Genomic DNA, 18,938 nt, shown 5'->3' on the forward strand with positions numbered 1-18,938 from the left:
CCTGCCCCCGTAACTGTTTTTTTCTTTCTTTCTGTAATTATTAGTACTTTTTAAATTTGTGATCTTAAATTCAATAAGGTTTGTCATGGGAAAAAAAAACAAAGAAAACAACACTATTTCCAAGCACTGTTCAGGTAAAATCACTCAATCAAGTTTATTCATAAATTGTGCACAACTCAGAGAGCTCAGAAGACAATCAATAATCAAGCAAGTACTGGATGAAGCGCTCTGCCAGGCAGAGACGACACATAAATTTAATACACAGATAAAGGATCCACAGCATGGAAACGGTCAGGTTCCCTTAAAGCTCTGGGGAACGACTTTCAACCTTGTACATGTAACACAAATAGCTTTATCTTGGTGGGAATAAACATATAACAATACGACTAGCAGATGTGACCTTATTGTCATTTTCCACCACACATGTAATAATCTTGTCCTTTCAACTACACTTTTTTCTGTCTCCACTTTGTGTTCTTGCCATTGATGGAAATGTAAATATTGTTCTGTACTAGTTTTGTCTTGTATTTTTTTAATCCTCTCTCTTCTTTGACTTGTGTGAGGACAAGTTAAAACTGATAGAATAATAGAATAAAATAAAAATATCCATCTTGTTCTAGTTGAGGACCTAGCCTGTTAAAAATCAGCTCTTCCTTCCCACCGGTGCCACATGCCTGCTCAGGACGTTTCCTTACGCGGATCACTTTTCACCTGCTTTAATTATACATTTCTGAATATAAAGTGGGTGTTCGTCTTACATAAGTGCCTTGAGATGACAACTGTTGGAAAATAAGCAACAACCTATATAACCACGAGGACAGAAATGATGCATGTTAATCAAAATCAAATTATGAGACATAAATAAACTTCATGGATTGTAACATGAACAATTTGTTCTCCAACAGTTCAATAACGAATATCTCTCTGTTATTTACCCCTCACTTATTCCAGACCTGAATGTTTCCTTCGGGATTATTGATGTTTGAGCAGCTCGTCTCCACAGGCACGGCGGTGCAGCGTTCACTTCTCACACCTCAGCTGGAGGCGAAAAGCTACTTTTTAAAAACAGAACAATCAGTGCAGGGCTCATGCAAAGAAATCCTCTTCATGCATTCTTGCATACACTTGCATAAATAGTTTCCACATTCCGTGATGCGATGTGTCGAAGCTTTCACCGGCATAAGTCCTCAAAAACGTTCCTGTTGCCTCTCCGAGTCCTCGGTGACAGCAGAGCTTGTGCTTCCTGCGGTGGGGGGAGTTCAGCTGTGCCGTTATTGCTTCAGTCAGCAAGTCGTCAAACTCGGTGCTGACTTGTGAAAACCGATACGGCGCGTTGCATAAAGCGCGAACCGAATGTAAACAAAGCAGCTCGGGTCGGCGCATAGAAAAAAAACAAAACAAAACACAGTCTGCTTGAACTGAAATGTGCACACCGCTGCAGCCCCGTAAGTGCATTCACAGTCAAATAAATAATTCACGAGGTAAAAAGAATAAATGTTTTCATCAATCCGATCAAAACAAACTTGTGCGGCGATTTTTCATGCTCTGATGTCTGATCTGCCTCTGCAGACGCTCGGCGCTTTTGCAGAACGAGAAGTCACGAGTTCCACTTCAGCAGCTTCTCGTTCAGCGTGACGACGGTGGGTGCGAAGTGGCTCTCTGTGATGAAGTCCCCGGCGATGATGTTGAGGGAGCCCGCTCTGGGGCCGGGCGTCTGCTCCCTGACCCAGCCGAGCAGCGCCGGGTACGTGGACATCACCAGGTCCTTCAGGGACTCGGTGGGGTGGGTGCAGATGTACTTCAGGTCCTCCGTCAGATTGATCCCAGTGACAAAGAAACCGCCTGGAACAGGAAAAAACAACCTGCATTAAGCACTTGCTGTGCGGATGCCGTGAAGCACCATGAAATTGGGCCTCTGTCTCTTTAAGAAGCTCCTGCTCTTTCTGAAACTCCGCCTTCAAGAAGCCAACACAGCATGGCTCCTCTATTAACCCTTTAACCCTCCTCACTGAGAAGCAGCTCGTGTAATGAGCTCAGCAGATGCTCAGTTCCACCATGTGTTTGCTAATTGCAGCTGGCTAGTCTGAAGGAGCTGAGCGGGAGATTTATGAGGGAGGGCTACTCTGTGAGGTGGGAACTAGAAAGCTTAGAAACTTCAAAAAAGTAAATTTTACATAATTCTACTCCTTTAATGTTTTCAAATACTTTGAGCAAAAACCCTAAGCTGACATCGTTCGCATTGAGTTTCTGCAAAAAAAGTCCATCTTTCTATCGCTTTACACACGTTTTCACTCTTGCAGGCATAACAACATAACGTTACCTGGTCTACCGTGTTGCTTCCGCGCCTCAAACTCCTCGATGAGCGCCTCGGCTTTGCACTTGTTGGCCCACCAGTAGGGAATGTGAGGCCACAGGTCGCCGTGGGAGCTGGAAATGCTGTGTTCGTAGGACACAATCACCTGGTAGCCCAAAGCCCACAGATTTCGAAGAGTTAGCGCCTCCTGAAACGGAGAAGTTCTCATCAAGTAACTGTGAAGGAACGGCGCTTTGAATTTTGTAGGCAAGTTATCAAAACACAAAACACTGATAGAGTATTGAGGTTTCAGGGAAAAAAAACCCCCAAAGCATGAAGGTTAACTGTACCGTTTTGGGGCAGAGTTTGGAGGCGAATGTGTCGCGAATGTTGGTGAGCAGCCGGACGTGGAGCTCCGGGTTCAGACCGAGGAAGTGGCTGAAGGACAGAATCACCACCTCTTTGGGATGAGCGTCCAGCCATTCCTTTATCTCCGTGAGGACGATCTGTCAATGAGAGGACATCATTTAAAGGGGGGAACACTTTTCTGCGAAAGCTCGGTACTGGTCGTATCATGCTGTGGGAATGCTTTCTCAGCCAGAGACCAGCAGAAGGAGTTCAAGGTCAACACTGGAAAACTGGAGACAGGGTTTATTTTTCCAATACATTTTAGTACAATAAGATCACTGTGATGTAGTCAATGTAGTAATACTATAGTCATATATTTAAAAAGACAGTACAAAAAAAATAAATGTAAATTTTTCTTTCAAAAAGATGGTTTGGCAACAGAAGGGAGCCGATGGCAAAGACAAATATCCAGCCAAAAAGCAAACTAGCGAGTTAGCAAAGGTTTAAGCGTGTAGTTAGCAGTTAGCTTCTAACGTTAGCGTGACAGGAAAGTCCGGCAAGAAAATTAAAAAATTGCTCAAATATATTGAATATTCCTGACACATGATTATTGTATTGAAAGCTGACTTACATTTTTAAATGAATTCATGTTTTTTTTTTTTTTACATTGTTAGATGTGTGAATTAAAGACGTTTTAAGGACGAGTGGAGATTGTTAAAAAGTCACTATTGGGATTTCTTCGTCCTACAGTAGATTCACGAGTCAAATGTTTGGTGTCTGAAGTTGTGCTTTATGCTGTGGACTAATTTCCCGTTTTAACTCCCGCCCTTCGGCTGTTTGCTGCGGGTCTTCCCATTCTCTCTCTCTCTCTCTCTATCCAGTCTCTAATGAATACAGGTCACTAGAGCCACAAAACTCTGAAAAATAGTAGTAAAATAAAAGAGATAAAACAGAAAAACCTTCAGATAAAAACTGCAACTCTGTGAATACAGTAATGTACTGCAGGCTTCCTCGGCGGAACATTCAGCTGTTGGGTATCAATAAATCCAGCCTGCAGGCGGAGGAGCTTGCAGGACCAGGCTGATGTGGCGCTAAGAGGCTCTTCACTTCCCTTATCTTTGGGTTTTTAGGGCAAACTCAGCAAGCCTCGGCTCGCTGGCGGTGGTTTACGACCCGGGGGGCGTTTTTGTACCAGAACTACTGGACCCTGTGTGCCTCTTGAGGTTACCTCGACGGTGAGCGTGGTGTAAACGCCGTGGTAGAAGTACAGGTCCGAGGAGTGGTCGTTGGGTCTGTGAGCGATTCTCAGGTCGCAGTATCTAACCCCGCAGTCCAGCTGCTGCTTTATGGTGAACTCCTGAAAACACACACAGGATTCTCGGTGCTAGAGGTGTTGCGCGTCTCTTCCGCGGCGTGCCGCATCTCGGCCTTCTTACCTGCGTTATCGCCCACTTGTACACAAAAGGGCGAATGAGGGGCTTCATGTATTTGTCCAGCTTCTGGAGCATGTCCGGCTGCATGGGGTCCACGGGGGACCTGTCGTTCATGTCCAGGCAGTACGTTATGGCGTTGTGGCTGCCTGAGTGAGAAAACGGAGAAATGCTTTGGTCGGTTGTGGCGGGGACACACTGGCATTTGGTTCGTGAACAGAGCGCTGCGAAGACTAAGTCTCAACCTTCTGGTTTGTCTCACTAAGCATTTAGATGATGGAGCCAAGCCAATGTTCTTAAAGGGGCAGTATCATGTAGAATAGACTTTTTTATTTTTTTTTAGCTCTTCGTCGTGTCATAAACTTATTCTCTCATCAAAAACACATCTGGAGCGTTGCCGTGACTCTTTCATGCGTGCTTGAGAAATCTCTTAGTCTCCATGGCAACCATTCAGCTAACTGCTACTGGCAGCTAGCTAACACGGTGGGATTGTTCATCTGCGGAGCTCATAAAAGGAGCTACTTCGCTGTCGAAGATTAACAGAGGAGCCGTGTTGTAATGACTTCCTGAAGGCGGAGTTTCAGGAAGAGCGGGTGCTTCTTAAAGAGACAGAGGCACCGATTTCAAGGCGTTCATTCTAAGTCATGTTTAACACGTGTAGCTTCTTCTTAACATAGTTTCATGATTGTGACACACAATGGTAAACACATCATACTGCCCCTTTAACACAGCATCATCAGCACTGCGGAGGAAGAGGGGGCTTCCTGTTCATGAGCCTACCCGGAATGGCCAGGTGGTACAGCGGGGTGTCCCACAGGGCGCATGGCAGGTGAGACATCCAGCTCTCCATGGGCAGCTCCCTCAGGCTCAGCTCGCTGCATCCGGACATGCTGCGCTCCGTCGCTCACTCTCCCTGAGAAACAAACAACAAACAGGAGCGCCGTGGAAGGAAACGCATCTCCCCATTTCCTGTGTCGGAGCTGGGGGTCAGGACGAGACTTTAATGAGGCGGAAACTTGTGCGGCGCGTGCTCCGGAAACGGGAGCCCGGCTCGCCTCGCGCACTCACTTGTTCAAATCGCGGCTGTGAGCAGCGGACGGGCCGACGACAGCAGCGGAGCCCGGAAACAGAGCCGCTATCTGCGCGGCCGTCATTTCACAGCGCGTCCGAGAAGAAGAAAAAAAAACAGAATAATCTGCCGCTTCGGGTTTTTCCCCCCCATCAGCACACTTTTTTTTTTTTTTTACATTGAGGGCGCTTTAAAAAAAAAAAGATCTCCATAATCTATTACCGATAGTTTAGCATGACTTCCTCCTCCTCCTTCCCCTCCTCAGGTGCACGGGACGGACGGCGCTGTTGTCCCGCCGGGAGTTGCAGCAGCAGCAGGATGATGCAGCCGGCGGACGGATCAGCAGATACGGAGAGGCAGTTCTCTTAAAGGAGCCCTCAGATTTAAATGGCCTGCGTCTCTGCAGGGGAGCCACACATACCACACACACACACACACACACTACAGGAGCTGCTTCCTCTTCAAGACAGTGGAGCTGGAGAGCGCCAGGTGAGAGCAGGTGATGGGGAGTGGCTCTCAGTTACGCCACGTTCCAAACTCAAGAGGTCAGAGGTCAGAGTGACGGCGACAAAATGATACTTTGAAAAGGATGGAGTGAATGATTAGAATTTTTATTTAAAAAAACAACTTTTTTTTCTTTTTAACCAGACTTGTAAAGATGCCGGACCTTTTGAGCAGAACCAGGTCTGGGCCCGCAGACGTCTGCGAGCTCCCCGAGTCACTCTTTGGACCTTCCACAATAACTTTGCCTAAATTCAACTCAAATGACTCAGGATTCTTCAGAGTTAGGGTTAGCTTTAAACGTCTCCTGTAGCAGTCAGTATTAAAGCACAAACATTCATAAAGTATTTCCTCTAGAGACACATCAAGAAGAACAAACCAATTCAGCACCTGTATAGCTTTTTATCCAAGTTTCTGTTGTATTTCGTTTGCTCAGATCTCCCTGAGTTTCTTCAGCAGATCAATAAACCCTGAAGCAGCACCAACGAGACCATCAGATGGTAAAATGGCAACATTGTGACTAAAATCCCTCTGGGTTTGGTGTCCAAAGTGTTCTGGTTCCATCTTTGCTTGAGACAAAAGGTAACCAGTTCATTTTCTCTTGTTCCTGCAGCTCATATTCAAACTACATCTTCCAGGCAGATCAGAAAACCATGAATCTGTGGTTTAAATCTTTAGCTTTGACAACGCTGCCCTCTAGTGATCGATTCAGGAATCTGAAACGAATCACTGACCAGGTTGAGTATTGGTATCCACTCAGTTTGTCCATGCTTCTGAGTGGGGTATGTTTTTCAAATGCGTTTTTTATTTTTATTTTAATCAGTAAAAACTTTAGATTTGGCTTTTATGAAAAGAAAACAACCCAGCAGGTTTGAAGCACTTATGCCACGTTTATTACTGAAACAGGAGGACATAGAACAGCAAAGATGGTCGTTTCACAGCTCGTTTTCACATTTCAACTCTGACCACGAAGGTTGTCACGTGACCGACTGACCCCAGGAATCGAGGCGGTCTAACCGCTGCCACCACTTTCATTATTGAAGGATTCTTGTGATGTTGGCATGACGTAAAATAAAAGACGTGTCTCGTCCCATTTTGAGACACGTGTAGTGTTTACTCAACGGAAACGAACTATAACCCAATGGAGTGTGGAGCATTGGTTTTCAGACAAGGCAGCTGATGTGGAAAACAGAAGCATAAAAATAAAACCCTACTGGACAAATGTAAAAAAAGTAAAACTAAAAAAGTTTGCAGTTGGTTGTAGAAATCTCTCAGATGAGTTATCAACCGTTTCAAACTGCATGTATGGCCCTGAACCCGACACGCTGCATCCTGTGTGGCAGCACCGTCGACGCCGTGGTTTGGTCCCTGATGAGAGGAGCTGGAAGCGTCCGACGACGGCGTCACCTTGTCACTGAGTGTCTGGACCCTGCCGAGTGCTTCCCCTTCCGCTGGGCGTTTGGCTGCGGCAGCCCCACTTGCTGACCGAGCCGACCTTTGGCCTCAGGTTCGGAGTCGCTCAGCTCCAGGTCGGGGCAGTACCCGTCGCTGTCCTGGTGCGGCCGTCTGTTTTTGGCTTTGTGTTCTAGTATGGGTTTGGCCCAGTGTTTCTCCTTGCCGGTGCTCTTTCGGGACAGTTTGTCCGAGACCCGCAGGTCCTCCGTCGTCCGTACCAAGTTGATGGTGGCTTCCTTGAAGGATCTGCCGAAACGCTCCATGGCAGACTTGCAGAAGCTGCTTTTGTCCAGGTCCTCCTTGGAAACGTCCCGGGTGCCTTGCGTCTGGCAGGCGCCGTCCTTCTGAGCCGCCGCCTTGTCCAGGATGCCGTTGCACTTCACCGCGCACGCTCGGTCCTGGTCCAGTTTGCCGTTGCTGTTGGAAGAGTGAGCGTGGTGCACGATGTGCAAGGCCAAATGTTTGCCGGCAGGCTTGCCGGCCAGCGGCCCGCCGCCGGAGGACAACAGGCGACCGTTGGGTCGGTCATCTTTGCGGGCGTGCAGCTGCGGCTTGCCCTGGCCGAGCCCCTCCGCGGCGTGTTCATTGACGTTTCCGCTGTTGTCCGGGCACAGCGGCCCGTTGCCCAGCTTGGAGCTGCGGTTTCCGTTTCCCAGACCGGAACCTTTGGGCATTTTCAGTTTCAGGGTGATCCTCGGAGGAGGCCGGAACAGCGTGTTCTCCACCGGGAGAGAAACAGGAAAATCTGCAGGGGGTAAAACAGGAAAACATGGTTCAGACTGGGAAGGCAAACGAGACGATGTGAAACCCGACCCAACAAGTTGGGCGACAGCATAAGGGAGCAGTGTTTCTGACGGAGCGATGTCGGGAGTTCCTTCAGAGATTCTCAGGATGAAGGTATTTCAGTAAAACTGGTTGAAAAGTTTTACTGAAATATTTATGCTGTCATGAAAAATGATACTGAAGGAAATGTTAGCAAATTTTGAACATTTGAGCTGAAATAATGCCCTAGAATAAGGCCCTAGGTTTTTTTCCCTTCGTGTTAAAATTGCAATTTTTTCCAGATTTAATTTTCAAAATATAGGTTCATGCATCTTAAACCGAAATAAAGGTTCGGTTTAAGATGCATTTTTAAAAATAAACCTTCCTTTAAATATGTATTACATCAGAAAATGTCAGGTATTAGTCATAATAGCAATGTTAATATTGGCCAAAATTTTTCTACCAATACATAAAAAATAAAAAAAAACAAAGGATGAAAGAAAAATTAATTGGGGTCAAACATAAGGAAAGAAAAGATATTTAGTAAATATGATACCAGAAAAGAAAATCTAGGAAATACAGAAAAACAAAAGGATGGAAGTAAATACACAATATATAAACAATACAATGAAAGAATAAAATCTGGAAATACTAAAGTTTTTCCAAAATCTTCAATTTCTCATCTTATATGGCTCTAAAAAAATACTGAAATTAAATTTCCTTATTTTCCAGACAGCTGAGGAACCCTGAGGACCCTCCTCCAAAGAAGACAGCATCATAACATTTAGAAACCATCTCAATAATAATTACAACAACAAAAAAAAAAAATTGTTACCGATGCAAAATGTTAGTTACTGATCATAAATACACAGAAACCACAAACGAGACTGGAATTCAGCCCAGAAACGACAGGACATGTATCAACACTGTAGAAATAAAGAAACGCCTCTTGTTCTCACCGGAGGACACGTCCTGGCTGAGAAGCTTGACATGCAGGTTGAACATTTGCTCCTGAGCTTTACTCTGCAGCAGCTTCAGCTTCTCCCGCCGACTCACCATGTAGCACAGATTCCTCACCTGCAGACAGGAGCGAATGGAAGCCAACATGAAGACCATTGAACAGCAGAAAGAGAACTGGATGCAGAGTTATTCTCTAGCTGGAAAACAACGTCAATTATGTCTAATATGCAGATCTGTTCTGCTGTGTTTTGTTATGCATGTGGCTCAAAACGAGCAACAAAACCCCAAAGATATGTTGAATAAAAATCATGTCACGTTGCGGTAAAATGTCACAACATTAGAGTCTCCTAGACTGTCTGTTTTATAGAGAAGTGACTAAAACCACTACTAGGCAGAGGGAATTGTTTCTTTTTGCTCCAGAGGCTAAAAATACACCGACTCAGCATTATGTACTGCTTCACTGCAGTAAAAATGGAAGTGAAGAAGAAGAAAAAAAACAAAAAGGAACCAAAAGCACCCACCCGCTCCAAATCCTGTCGCAAATGCATGAACATGCGCATGCGCGTGTGAATGCTGTCCTCCTGCGGCTGCAGCACCAGGTTCTCCTCCTCCTCCTTAGGGGGCAGCAGAGGCTTGTTGAAGCTGGACTTCCTCTTCAGCTTCCAGTACTGGTAGATGAAGTCCAGCGGGCGCTCGGAGAGCCCCAGCTCCTGCGCCAGCTGGCCCAGATGGATGAGCGTGTAGAACTCCTCCTCCAGCTCCTGCAGCCTCTGCGCGCGCTGGCCCACCTTGGCCGCCTCGCTGGGCGCTTTGGAGCGGCCCGGGCTGAGGCCGGCGTCGCCGGGCTTGCTGTGCTTCAGGCAGAAGGACTTGAACTTGACTTCGTCGCCCTCGTCCAGGATGGTCTTCATCTCCAGGCTGTGCTCGAAGGCGCAGGTCACGTGGAAGGGGATGGTGCAGTTCTTCACCGAACACTACGAGCAGAGCCGAGACGTTAGCGTGACGGTTTTCAAAGCTGATGTCATGTTTAGCGGCGATTAGGGCTGAAATGATTAACTGTAATGATCAGCTGTTGAAATAATCGTCAATTTAGCAGTCGATTAATCGTTAACTGGCACATGCAGGTCTGGAAAAAATGAAGAGACCACTTAAAATGATCAGTTTCTCTGATTTACTTCTTGTATATGTTTGAGCAAAAATGAACTTTGTTCTTTTATTTTATGAACGACTGACAACATGTCTCTAAAACTATTTATTTGCAGAAAATGAGAAATGGTCAAAATCATGAAAAAGATGCAGCGATTCAGAACTCAAGTAATGCAAAGAAAACAAATTGATATTCATTAGGAACAACAATACTGATGTGTTAACTCAGGATGAATTCAGAAATCAATATTTGGTGGAATAACCAGAAGGTTTTCAATGGGTTCAGTGCAGTGGAGTCTTCTTTTTTTTCCAGAGCTTTATACAGACTCAAAAAAAGACATTTGCTGAAAGAACAACACACTCAGTACAATAATGAAGCCAAAACTGTATAAAACATATACCCATACTGCAATTAAGATAAACAAAAAAACTAAAAACTGTGAATATGCTCTTTCCGAAACTCCTCAAGTGGCAAAGTTTAAACTTCACTGGGTTCAAATCTTTTCATCTAAATAAACTTAAGTCAACAGACCAATCATACGCTGAACTTTTCAAATGTTGAATGTTAGAAGTATTTTTGTGACATCTCCATCCTTTGCTTCAAACAATCAAGCATTCACTAAATGAATTCTGCTGCGTATTAGGCTATAAAATGAACATTTTCTTATACTAAAAGATTAAATGTGTCAATTCATCTGATTAATCATCAAAAAATTTGATAGATTAATCAATAACTAGAACGATCGGTAGGTAACACATAGCACAGTCATAAAAATGACATTATGCAAATTTGCATTAAAAGTGTCAGCTTAGCATTAGCTGGTAAATGGCGACATTTTTATGCAAAGTTACATTAAATCTTACATTAAAAGTAAATTAAAACAGTCAAATTTGCATTAAAAGTAAACTGAGCCACACTCACCTGAATGCATGCGCCCGTCTTCAGTTTGCACAGACTGCAGATGAGCGACCAGCGGCTGGGTGGGATGTGGGACACTTTGGTGATGGGCTCCATTCGCTCCGGACAGGCGATGCTCACCTAGAGCGAGAGCCGCCATTAATCAAACGCCTGCTACAGGCGGATGTGCAGCTGTCTGCGGGTATTGCTGCAAGGTCTCACACACACCTCAGGTATCCACAGGGCACAGCTGACGTGAGCCCATTTGGTGCCGGCGCGGGTGGCCTTCATGGCGCCGCCCTTCTTGGGGCACAGCAGGCACTGGGGGTCGATGCTGAGGACGCACGTCCTGCAGAGCCAGTTTCCCACGGGCACTTTGACTATGCCGTAGCAGGCCTGAGGAAGAGGCAGAGGCTTAGAACGGGATCCGATTACGAGATCATCGTGACGTGATGCACAGCTGGTGGAACATGGAACAACACTTGGCCTGGAATGATTAATCGGGTTAATTGTGATTAATCGGGTTAATTGTGATTAATCGATCATTGAAATAATCTACTGATTTAGTAATCTTTTGATCATCAGCTGGGGTATATAGACTCCAAAAAAAGGGCATGTGCTGAAAGAACAGCGAAACCGATTAATCAAACGTATTGATTAATTAAATTGTCTAATTTTTGAAGATTTCTGGAAAATGTAGATATTTTTAAGGACAAACTGTAAAAACAGATTAAAATCGGAGATTGAGTTTCTCTTTGTTATTTTCTACAAGACATTTGGATAAGTTTAAAGTTTTGGAGTACGCCTGTATTGAGATTACAATTTCAATTAAAAACGGGAAAAATTTTTTTAAAATCAGATTTAATATTTGGAAGCCACATCGCTAGCTCTTGCCAAAACTACACAAGAAATATACGGTTTATACACTTTGCATTCATGACAGTAAATGTACTTTTGTTCTACCTAACTTTCCTCAAATGATAATTTTTGCTTCTGTAAAAACATAAAAATATCCTTTTAAGCACCTTTTTTTCTGATTAATCCAAAACATAAATCAACACATTAGCAGGCAGTTTGTTTTTAAGCTGCATTTGCATGTTTTGCTGCAAATGATCAAGCACACACAAAGTGAATGTGATCTTGTTGCATTTTATAGGCAACAACTTTTCTTTTCATATTCAAGAAAAAAAAGAAGTTGTTTGCATCTTTTAATACATTTCTAATATTGTGTTAAAAAAGGCTTAACCGTTTCCCCCCACCTGATGCACGCAGATGTTGCACTTGTCACAGAACACCATGTCGTTCCCTTCTTCGCTGTCCGGGGAGCGGCACACGTCACAAATCACGTCCTCGTCGTACTCGATCCCCAGGCCTTCCACCGTTTCTATGGCGTGCTTCATGTTGTCATGGCACTGCCTCTCCAGGGCCTCCATGACTCGCTCCATCATCAGCTCGTCGATGGGCACCTCCCCTGAACGACGCAGAGAAACCCTCAACACCGACGAAAGGCACAGCGCAAATCTTTTAGAATTAAACTGAATCGAGAATGAACCTGTCCGATTCCGAGTATCGGATCGGGCGCTGATGGTGACTGTGCTTTAGAACCTGCACAGTATTTTATTGGTGCAGCAAATACTGATTTTCCATAACAAGGTAAGATTCTTTCTCCCTTTTCACAATGACGTTTACAGCTAACGAGCGCCTGTGACGAGAGCAGCTGAAACACCAGTCATTCAATTTTCTGACGTTCAAAACAGAACAAGCTTTCATGAAACAGAACCTTTTTTGATCTTGTGCAAACTGGAACTGTACCGACATACAAATGATCAGTCATACCGCAGCATGCTAATGTTAGCCTAGCTTCACAGCACAACAACTTCACATTAAAATATTAACACCAGCCAAATGCAAATTTATTGAAAGCCTTAACTGGCTGTGTTGAGTCACAACAGAGTTAACTTATGCTAGCATCTCTAAGCTCTGCAGCAGAAAATCTGGTTGGCACAAAATGTCTGCTGCTCTCAATTCAAAACAAGAGATGTATGCGAAATTAACTTTTACTGCATTTAGAAGCTACTGAGGATTCAAAGAATATTGTTAATTTATTTTCCAATCAGCAAACATCTTAATGTAGGTGGCTGATCAGCAGTTTTTGTTTTTTTCATTTTGGCGAAAATTGAAAACTTTTCAGTCATTTTATAGACCATCCTAAAAAATTATAGATACAATGGTTCCATGTGAACTTAAAGGGGAGATTTTTACAGTGGTCAATATTTATTATGAAGTAAGTAAAATCTAAAATACAAGGTGGATGGGCCAACAGATAGGTGGGCCAATAAATGGGCAAAAACAACTTTCAAAATAATAAAAATATGGAAAATGTAAGAAATTACTTACCTCTCCACCTACCTCAGCAGTCTGGGGCCATAAACAAAATGAGCCAACTTTTAATCAGCTAGATTTTCTTACCCATGTGACTCAGTTCACTGTTGAGCGTGTGCAGCCAGTACAGGTCCATGTCGTCCAGGTCGTAGCGGCACATGGCCTCCGCCAGCTCCTTGATGTTGACGTATCCGGGTTCCGTCGCTTCCTGGCCCGAACACTGGATGTACTTCCTCTGGTGGGTGTAAAGCACTTCTTTGGACTTCTCTGTGGTGACTCTGAACAGGTGGGAAGCAAGGAAAACCTTTCAGTAGCGTGCAGAGAGCAGCGCGCTCGAGTCAGGACGCGGCGTACCTCACGGACGGCTGGGGGATGGTGTCGGGACTGGCCAGCACCTGGACGCCCTTCTCCCACTCCTGCTTCCAGGTGTCCGCCAGCAGGCAGTAGTCCTCCGGCGACACGTGGTGGGAATCGGGGATCTTCATGGCACTGATCAGGTCTTTTCTGAACACCTGGAAGAGAGACAGGAAAGCGGAAAAGTCTAGAGCGAGTCCTAATGTGTGTTTTTTTTTTTTTTTATTAGAGTTTCTTACTTCAGCAGGTTTTTTTGGGTCGGAAGCTGGGGTTCCAGATTTACTCTCATATTTGTTGGAGGAGCAGAAAGAGGTTGAAGGACCTGAAAGGAAAAAGGGATGAGTGAGTGTTGATTGCAGAGAAGAGAAACAAAAAGAAGGTGCAGGTTCTTGCGTCTCGGACAAACGGGACTCACTCTCATTGTCGGAACTGTCGCTGCTGCTGGACGACCTGAGACGTTTCATCCTGTAACGTCCTGCAGGAGCAACGGGGCAACTTTCAAAACCGTCAGTCTGGACTCCAGTTTGAGCAATTTTTTAAAGATTTTATTTTGGGGAACGTGGGAAACAATTCAGATTTTTTTTTTCCACCTGAGCACTTGATGAGTTTCCAGAGTGACTGAAGTACCACCTTGTTTGACAAGCCAGATTTACAATTTATTATTGTAATTTATCATTTATTTTGAATTTTTATTCAAGTCAACTCGCAGAAGGAAATTTAAAGAAAAGCCAAATGTTTTAAAAATATATTTTTGTCATTTGTAATTTTCCAAAGACAAGAAGTGAGAGAAAAAAATATAATAAAAAAGTGCAATAGTGAGGTGCACACAATTTGCAAAATCCTAATAACAGAAAAAATAAAAATGTGTAAATGAAAAAAAGTAAAATCTATTTCAGATATTTTCCGTCTATTTTTTTTTCAACAAAAAAAAAACAAAAAAACTGAAAATCAAATTCGGAAAAAATGAAAATCTAAAAATGTATTTTTAAACCTAGATTTGGTTGACAGAGAGGATGATGGGTACTCACCATAAACGTCAGACTGCAGAGCATGCTAGTGGAGTCTTCTGATAACTAACCTCTTTGTTTCATATCTGCAGGAGGGAAAACGCAAGTCAACATAGTGTTTTACGACAATATGTGCTCCTGCTAAACTTTAAATACATAAATAAAGTGTAAATGCATTATTAAGATTTTACGTGGCAAATCAACACAAAGTGATGCATCAATGTTGCACAAGCCAACAGAAGAGAACGCAAATAAAACTATTTGAAAAAATAAAAAATTAAAACCATGGATCACGTCCGCCACCTTGCTACTATATATACTACTGAAATGTAAAAATATGTCGAGGTGGTAACACATCAAAGCAAAACTTCAAGAGGCGCAAACACTTCAGGAAGGCATCGTTTTCCGTTTAGACTACGGCTGGAGAGCCGGGTCAAGTCCAGAACAAAAATCTTCCAGTGGAAGGTTGAAATAAATCAGACTCCCCCCACTCTGGTTACGCTTCAGCAAATTGAAGCCAAACAGAAGAAAAATAAAGAAAAGAAATAAAGCCAACAGCATGTGTCTTTAGAGCGGGCGGATGACTCCTTAAACGTTTTCAAAAAGCTCAGACCTGGAGTAACGTCCTACACATTTTGAACAGACAGGACATCCCTCGCATTCCCCATGAGGACAGGACGGCAGCAGCAGGAGGAGGAAATCGCATCAAACTAGTTCCTCTTTCCGCCGAGAACAGAGGAAATCTGCCCAGGCTTTCTACTGATTTCATTTGCACGTTTTTTCCTACAGAGAAGCTCCTCGTTTGCCCTCACACCCCGGATTTAATCAACTCAAAACTCCATTTTAGTTAAACTCTACTTGAGCCAAAAACCGGACTTTGGTGTTCTTTCACGAGTACGCCGAGATTCGGCACAGAGCAACGACGAACGCTTAACCTCGGTGAATTTCAGTGAATCGTGAGATGAAAGCCCACTTCACTGACAAGGGCAGGTGTGCAGGATTTCTCAGTGACTTCGCCATGCTTGAGTGGAAACGAACAAAACAGTTGTAATGGGTTGAGAAAGGTTTCGCAAGTACATGGAGTAATCTTTTCTTTACTTGGGGGGGTTTTAATGTTACATATATGAGAACATTTTTTTAGAAGTAGTTTTATTTGTAAAGCATTTTTTCAGCAACAATGCAGTTCAGAGGGCTTGCTGCTGAAAATGTATGAGAGTTGAGTGTAAATATATGGCATGCACATATTTTCATATTTTTTTGTTGTTATGAAGTTACAACAATAATGTGTCACATCGAAGAGAACAATACAAATCGATGCATAATTATGAAGGGGAAGTAAAACATTACAGGACTTCCCAACCGTTTCTGAAAACCAAGAAGAGTTGTTTTCTCCTATATTTTGTTTTTAATAGAAAATTAATTAGAAGAAAGTCATTGGCTAATAAAGTCTTGTTTGCAGTTTGGTACAAACCACACAGGGAAAACGGTAAACAACTGGAAGGTGTTCTTTACTGAAATTCATGGCCTACGTTTAAAGTGGCGTGGGCGTTTTTTGCCCTGAAATGTCTGTACGCACAGGTAAACATGGTGGTTCCAGCTCCATGTTTACCTGGATGGATGGTGCTACATATGGGGTGGCTGTGGAAGAAAACAACTTAAACATTGCCTCTTTTCATCCAGTCGGGATCAAGTCTGAACGATTATCCAGAGAATAATAGGCAAGTACTTCAGTTTGTAGATGAACACAGTAGGCGGACACATAACTGGCCAGACATCTAGAAATGGTTCAATCAAACTGTGTGCTACTTTGAGATGTCCCGCAGCATCAAAATCCCAACTAAACCCACCGAAGTAAAGTATTTGCTCAGCAGGCCTGAAAACAAATGCAAGCCACACTTTCCAGATTTTTATTTTGAGTCATAAATGGAAAAATTGTGCCTTGCAGACGCATTCAAGGGCACTGAATACTTGTGGAAGGAACTCTGAATGTTGGTTTATGGCATGTCTGCATGCCAGTCTTTAACTAGGACACTTTGGGTTGACAATACAACGATTAAAGGGGTTCCCACTCACTTCCACCGACATAAATGCAACATGTGGCTATTGTATTGAGCTAAAAGTCAAGCCGGGGGATTTATGTTGTGGTTTCCACGTCTAAAAAGAAGAACTAAACGGAGTTGTTGGCGCCAAACACTCCCATCCACAGGCCTCCACCAGGCTGGCTTGGAGGCTATAAAGTCAAACATGGCGCCACCTTCCTACAAAGATGTCACTTCCTACAGACGTTCAGGCGAGTATTTACACAGCTCGAGCTGCCTGCTCGCTCTGTGGAGAAAATTACAAGTTTCTAAAGAGAGGCTCCTCCATAGAGGAGGGAGTATTTACGAAGAAGAAGCGCAGAAATGGCCTCGGTGCGGCATGAAAGGAGCAGGCCCCGTGGCCTGAATAAACCATCCAGGGTAAATCCTGGCACCCTGAACACACGAGCATATTGTTCACATTCCTCCCACCTTACCTCCCGTCCACGGCCTTTCTCCGCTCTACTGCCTTCAAACACACGGTCACACGGACCGAACATACATACGGTGATGAAAATGTGGACTGTAGTCCTGATATTTCATGAAACGTGGGGCTTTTTTGTATCCCACCACAGTGGGAATCTCCAGGCTGCAGTACGTCCACCACCAACACGGCACAACAGCTCTATTGTACCGCCCGCAGCGACGGGTCCTAAAGCCCGCCGCTTTTCCTCCGCCCGGGGTGCGCTCGGTTTAGCACTCTGGCGCTTGCCGCTATGGACAACCGCAAACACCTGGACCTTACCAAGCTCCGCCCACAACCAGCCGAAAAAGTCTCACGTGGCTGCAAGTCTCACAAACAAAACCTCGCGGCGCTTTGTTTCAACGTGAACCTGGGGTCTTCCACTTGGACTGATACGAGTATTTCTGAGTCTATTAGTGCATCATTTATGCCGGATTTTCACCAAATTTCAGCTACAACAGTGGACAGACGAACTAACAAGTTCATGTCATATTTTTTTGGAATGACATCAAGGCGTTTGAGCCCCGCGATGCCTATGACTTACAATTTGTTTCTATGGTTTACTTAAGAAGACTAATATATTTTAGTTTCCTTCAAGGCTGTGGTCAAGGTCAATCTATTAATTTCTATGTATTTAAACTTATTTATTATTGCAAAATACAAGCAAAACAGGATGAAATAGTGTCAACATTTGAAGGTTCTCCATTTTCTTGACCTTACTTATTCAAGGAAACAGTTGACAGATGGACAGGCGTGTTACACATACAAGCAATGTTTTAATCATGTTATTACTAACAGACAAACATTTGTGAAATTTTTTCTACCAATATGCTATTGTTTGCAGTTGATATTAATTTGATAGGAGTACAAATGTTGTCATTACTCTTGACATATCCATGTTTTTCAGTATCATGACCAATCAAGTTATTTTCAGTGTAACAGCAAATAACAAACTGTTACAGTTTGTTATATACGTTCTGAATAAAGTGAATAAATACACTTTATTCAGAACGTATTTATTTTGTATTCTGCCAACAAAGAACAATCCATTATTTTGACATTTCCAAAAATAAATTACAAGTGCTTAAACAAACTTGCCTTGGTGTACAATGCACTCATTTAATAAGCTTAAGATAAAGGAATTGACCAAGTTGTGCCCAGTAAAACGAAAAAGAAGACCCTTTTTATAACCTTCCACAAAAGAAATTCAAATGTGTAAAAAAAAAAAATCAGAAAAAGATTTTATTATGAATATGAATCAAATGGAATAAGTACAACTGTCAACACAGTTGTGTCTTATAAAAAGATACAATAACAATAAACTGTTCCTATTTTTGTTTGTTCTGGCTGTGAACTTCTGAAACTAAAAACACTGAAAATGAAGCTATCTGTGGAGCATAAAGGTCTTTCACTAGAGAACTGGAGAAACACGCTATAGCAGAGAAGTCACTTTTACCTCTTGTGTGATCAGAAAAGGCCAGTGAAAATGCAGCTGCTCCACACAATCCAGTCTTCTGACTTTCTGAAATAACACACACTTCACAAAAGCAAGAAAATGGTTTACTGATTAAATCAATAAAATAGATTTGATATGATAAAGATATGAGTGCATCTTCTCAAGCTATCTTCAAGATTAGCTTCCAGTATGTCAAATTGATTACTTTATATTGTTCTCACTTATATTACAAACTTAGCTTAAATGAACAAAACCACATTTCTTACCATTGTAAACAGCTTCGTTTAGCTGGGCGCTTGCAGGCAACAGGCAAGACCGACGGTAAAGTGAAACCAG

The 18,938-nt window shown here is 43.3% G+C and overlaps 2 protein-coding genes across 7 annotated transcripts; both read right to left on the reverse strand.

Annotated features, from left to right (window-relative positions):
- Positions 1–129: 129 nt before the first annotated feature.
- plcxd1 (phosphatidylinositol-specific phospholipase C, X domain containing 1) lies at positions 130–5,576 on the reverse strand. 5 transcript variants are annotated; one of them, XM_055056576.1, is made up of 8 exons: positions 5,363–5,576; positions 5,140–5,210; positions 4,852–4,984; positions 4,078–4,220; positions 3,870–3,998; positions 2,644–2,799; positions 2,321–2,501; positions 130–1,842 (listed from the first exon to the last, which is right to left on the reverse strand). In XM_055056576.1, exons 3-8 carry the CDS (start codon positions 4,958–4,960, stop codon positions 1,598–1,600), a joined length of 963 nt encoding a protein of 320 aa, XP_054912551.1. In that variant the 5' UTR covers positions 4,961–4,984; positions 5,140–5,210; positions 5,363–5,576; the 3' UTR covers positions 130–1,597. The 5 variants fall into 5 exon arrangements, with proteins under 5 accessions (XP_054912551.1, XP_054912562.1, XP_054912573.1 ...); XM_055056587.1 differs by lacking the exon at positions 5,140–5,210; XM_055056598.1 differs by lacking the exon at positions 5,363–5,576 and having other exon boundaries at positions 4,078–4,216; positions 5,140–5,280.
- A 931-nt stretch (positions 5,577–6,507) lies between these two features.
- On the reverse strand, positions 6,508–18,620 carry jade3 (jade family PHD finger 3). 2 transcript variants are annotated; one of them, XM_055056614.1, is made up of 12 exons: positions 18,603–18,620; positions 14,627–14,691; positions 14,014–14,073; positions 13,838–13,920; positions 13,599–13,756; positions 13,332–13,522; positions 12,122–12,333; positions 11,091–11,258; positions 10,887–11,003; positions 9,340–9,792; positions 8,818–8,935; positions 6,508–7,841 (listed from the first exon to the last, which is right to left on the reverse strand). In XM_055056614.1, exons 3-12 carry the CDS (start codon positions 14,060–14,062, stop codon positions 7,045–7,047), a joined length of 2,346 nt encoding a protein of 781 aa, XP_054912589.1. In that variant the 5' UTR covers positions 14,063–14,073; positions 14,627–14,691; positions 18,603–18,620; the 3' UTR covers positions 6,508–7,044. The 2 variants fall into 2 exon arrangements, with proteins under 2 accessions (XP_054912589.1, XP_054912581.1); XM_055056606.1 differs by lacking the exon at positions 18,603–18,620 and adding an exon at positions 17,121–17,358.
- Between the last annotated feature and the right edge of the window lie 318 nt (positions 18,621–18,938).

This window comes from Poeciliopsis prolifica, unplaced genomic scaffold (assembly GCF_027474105.1).
Source record: "Poeciliopsis prolifica strain line A6 unplaced genomic scaffold, Auburn_PproV2 SCAFFOLD002, whole genome shotgun sequence".
NCBI lineage: Eukaryota > Metazoa > Chordata > Actinopteri > Cyprinodontiformes > Poeciliidae > Poeciliopsis > Poeciliopsis prolifica.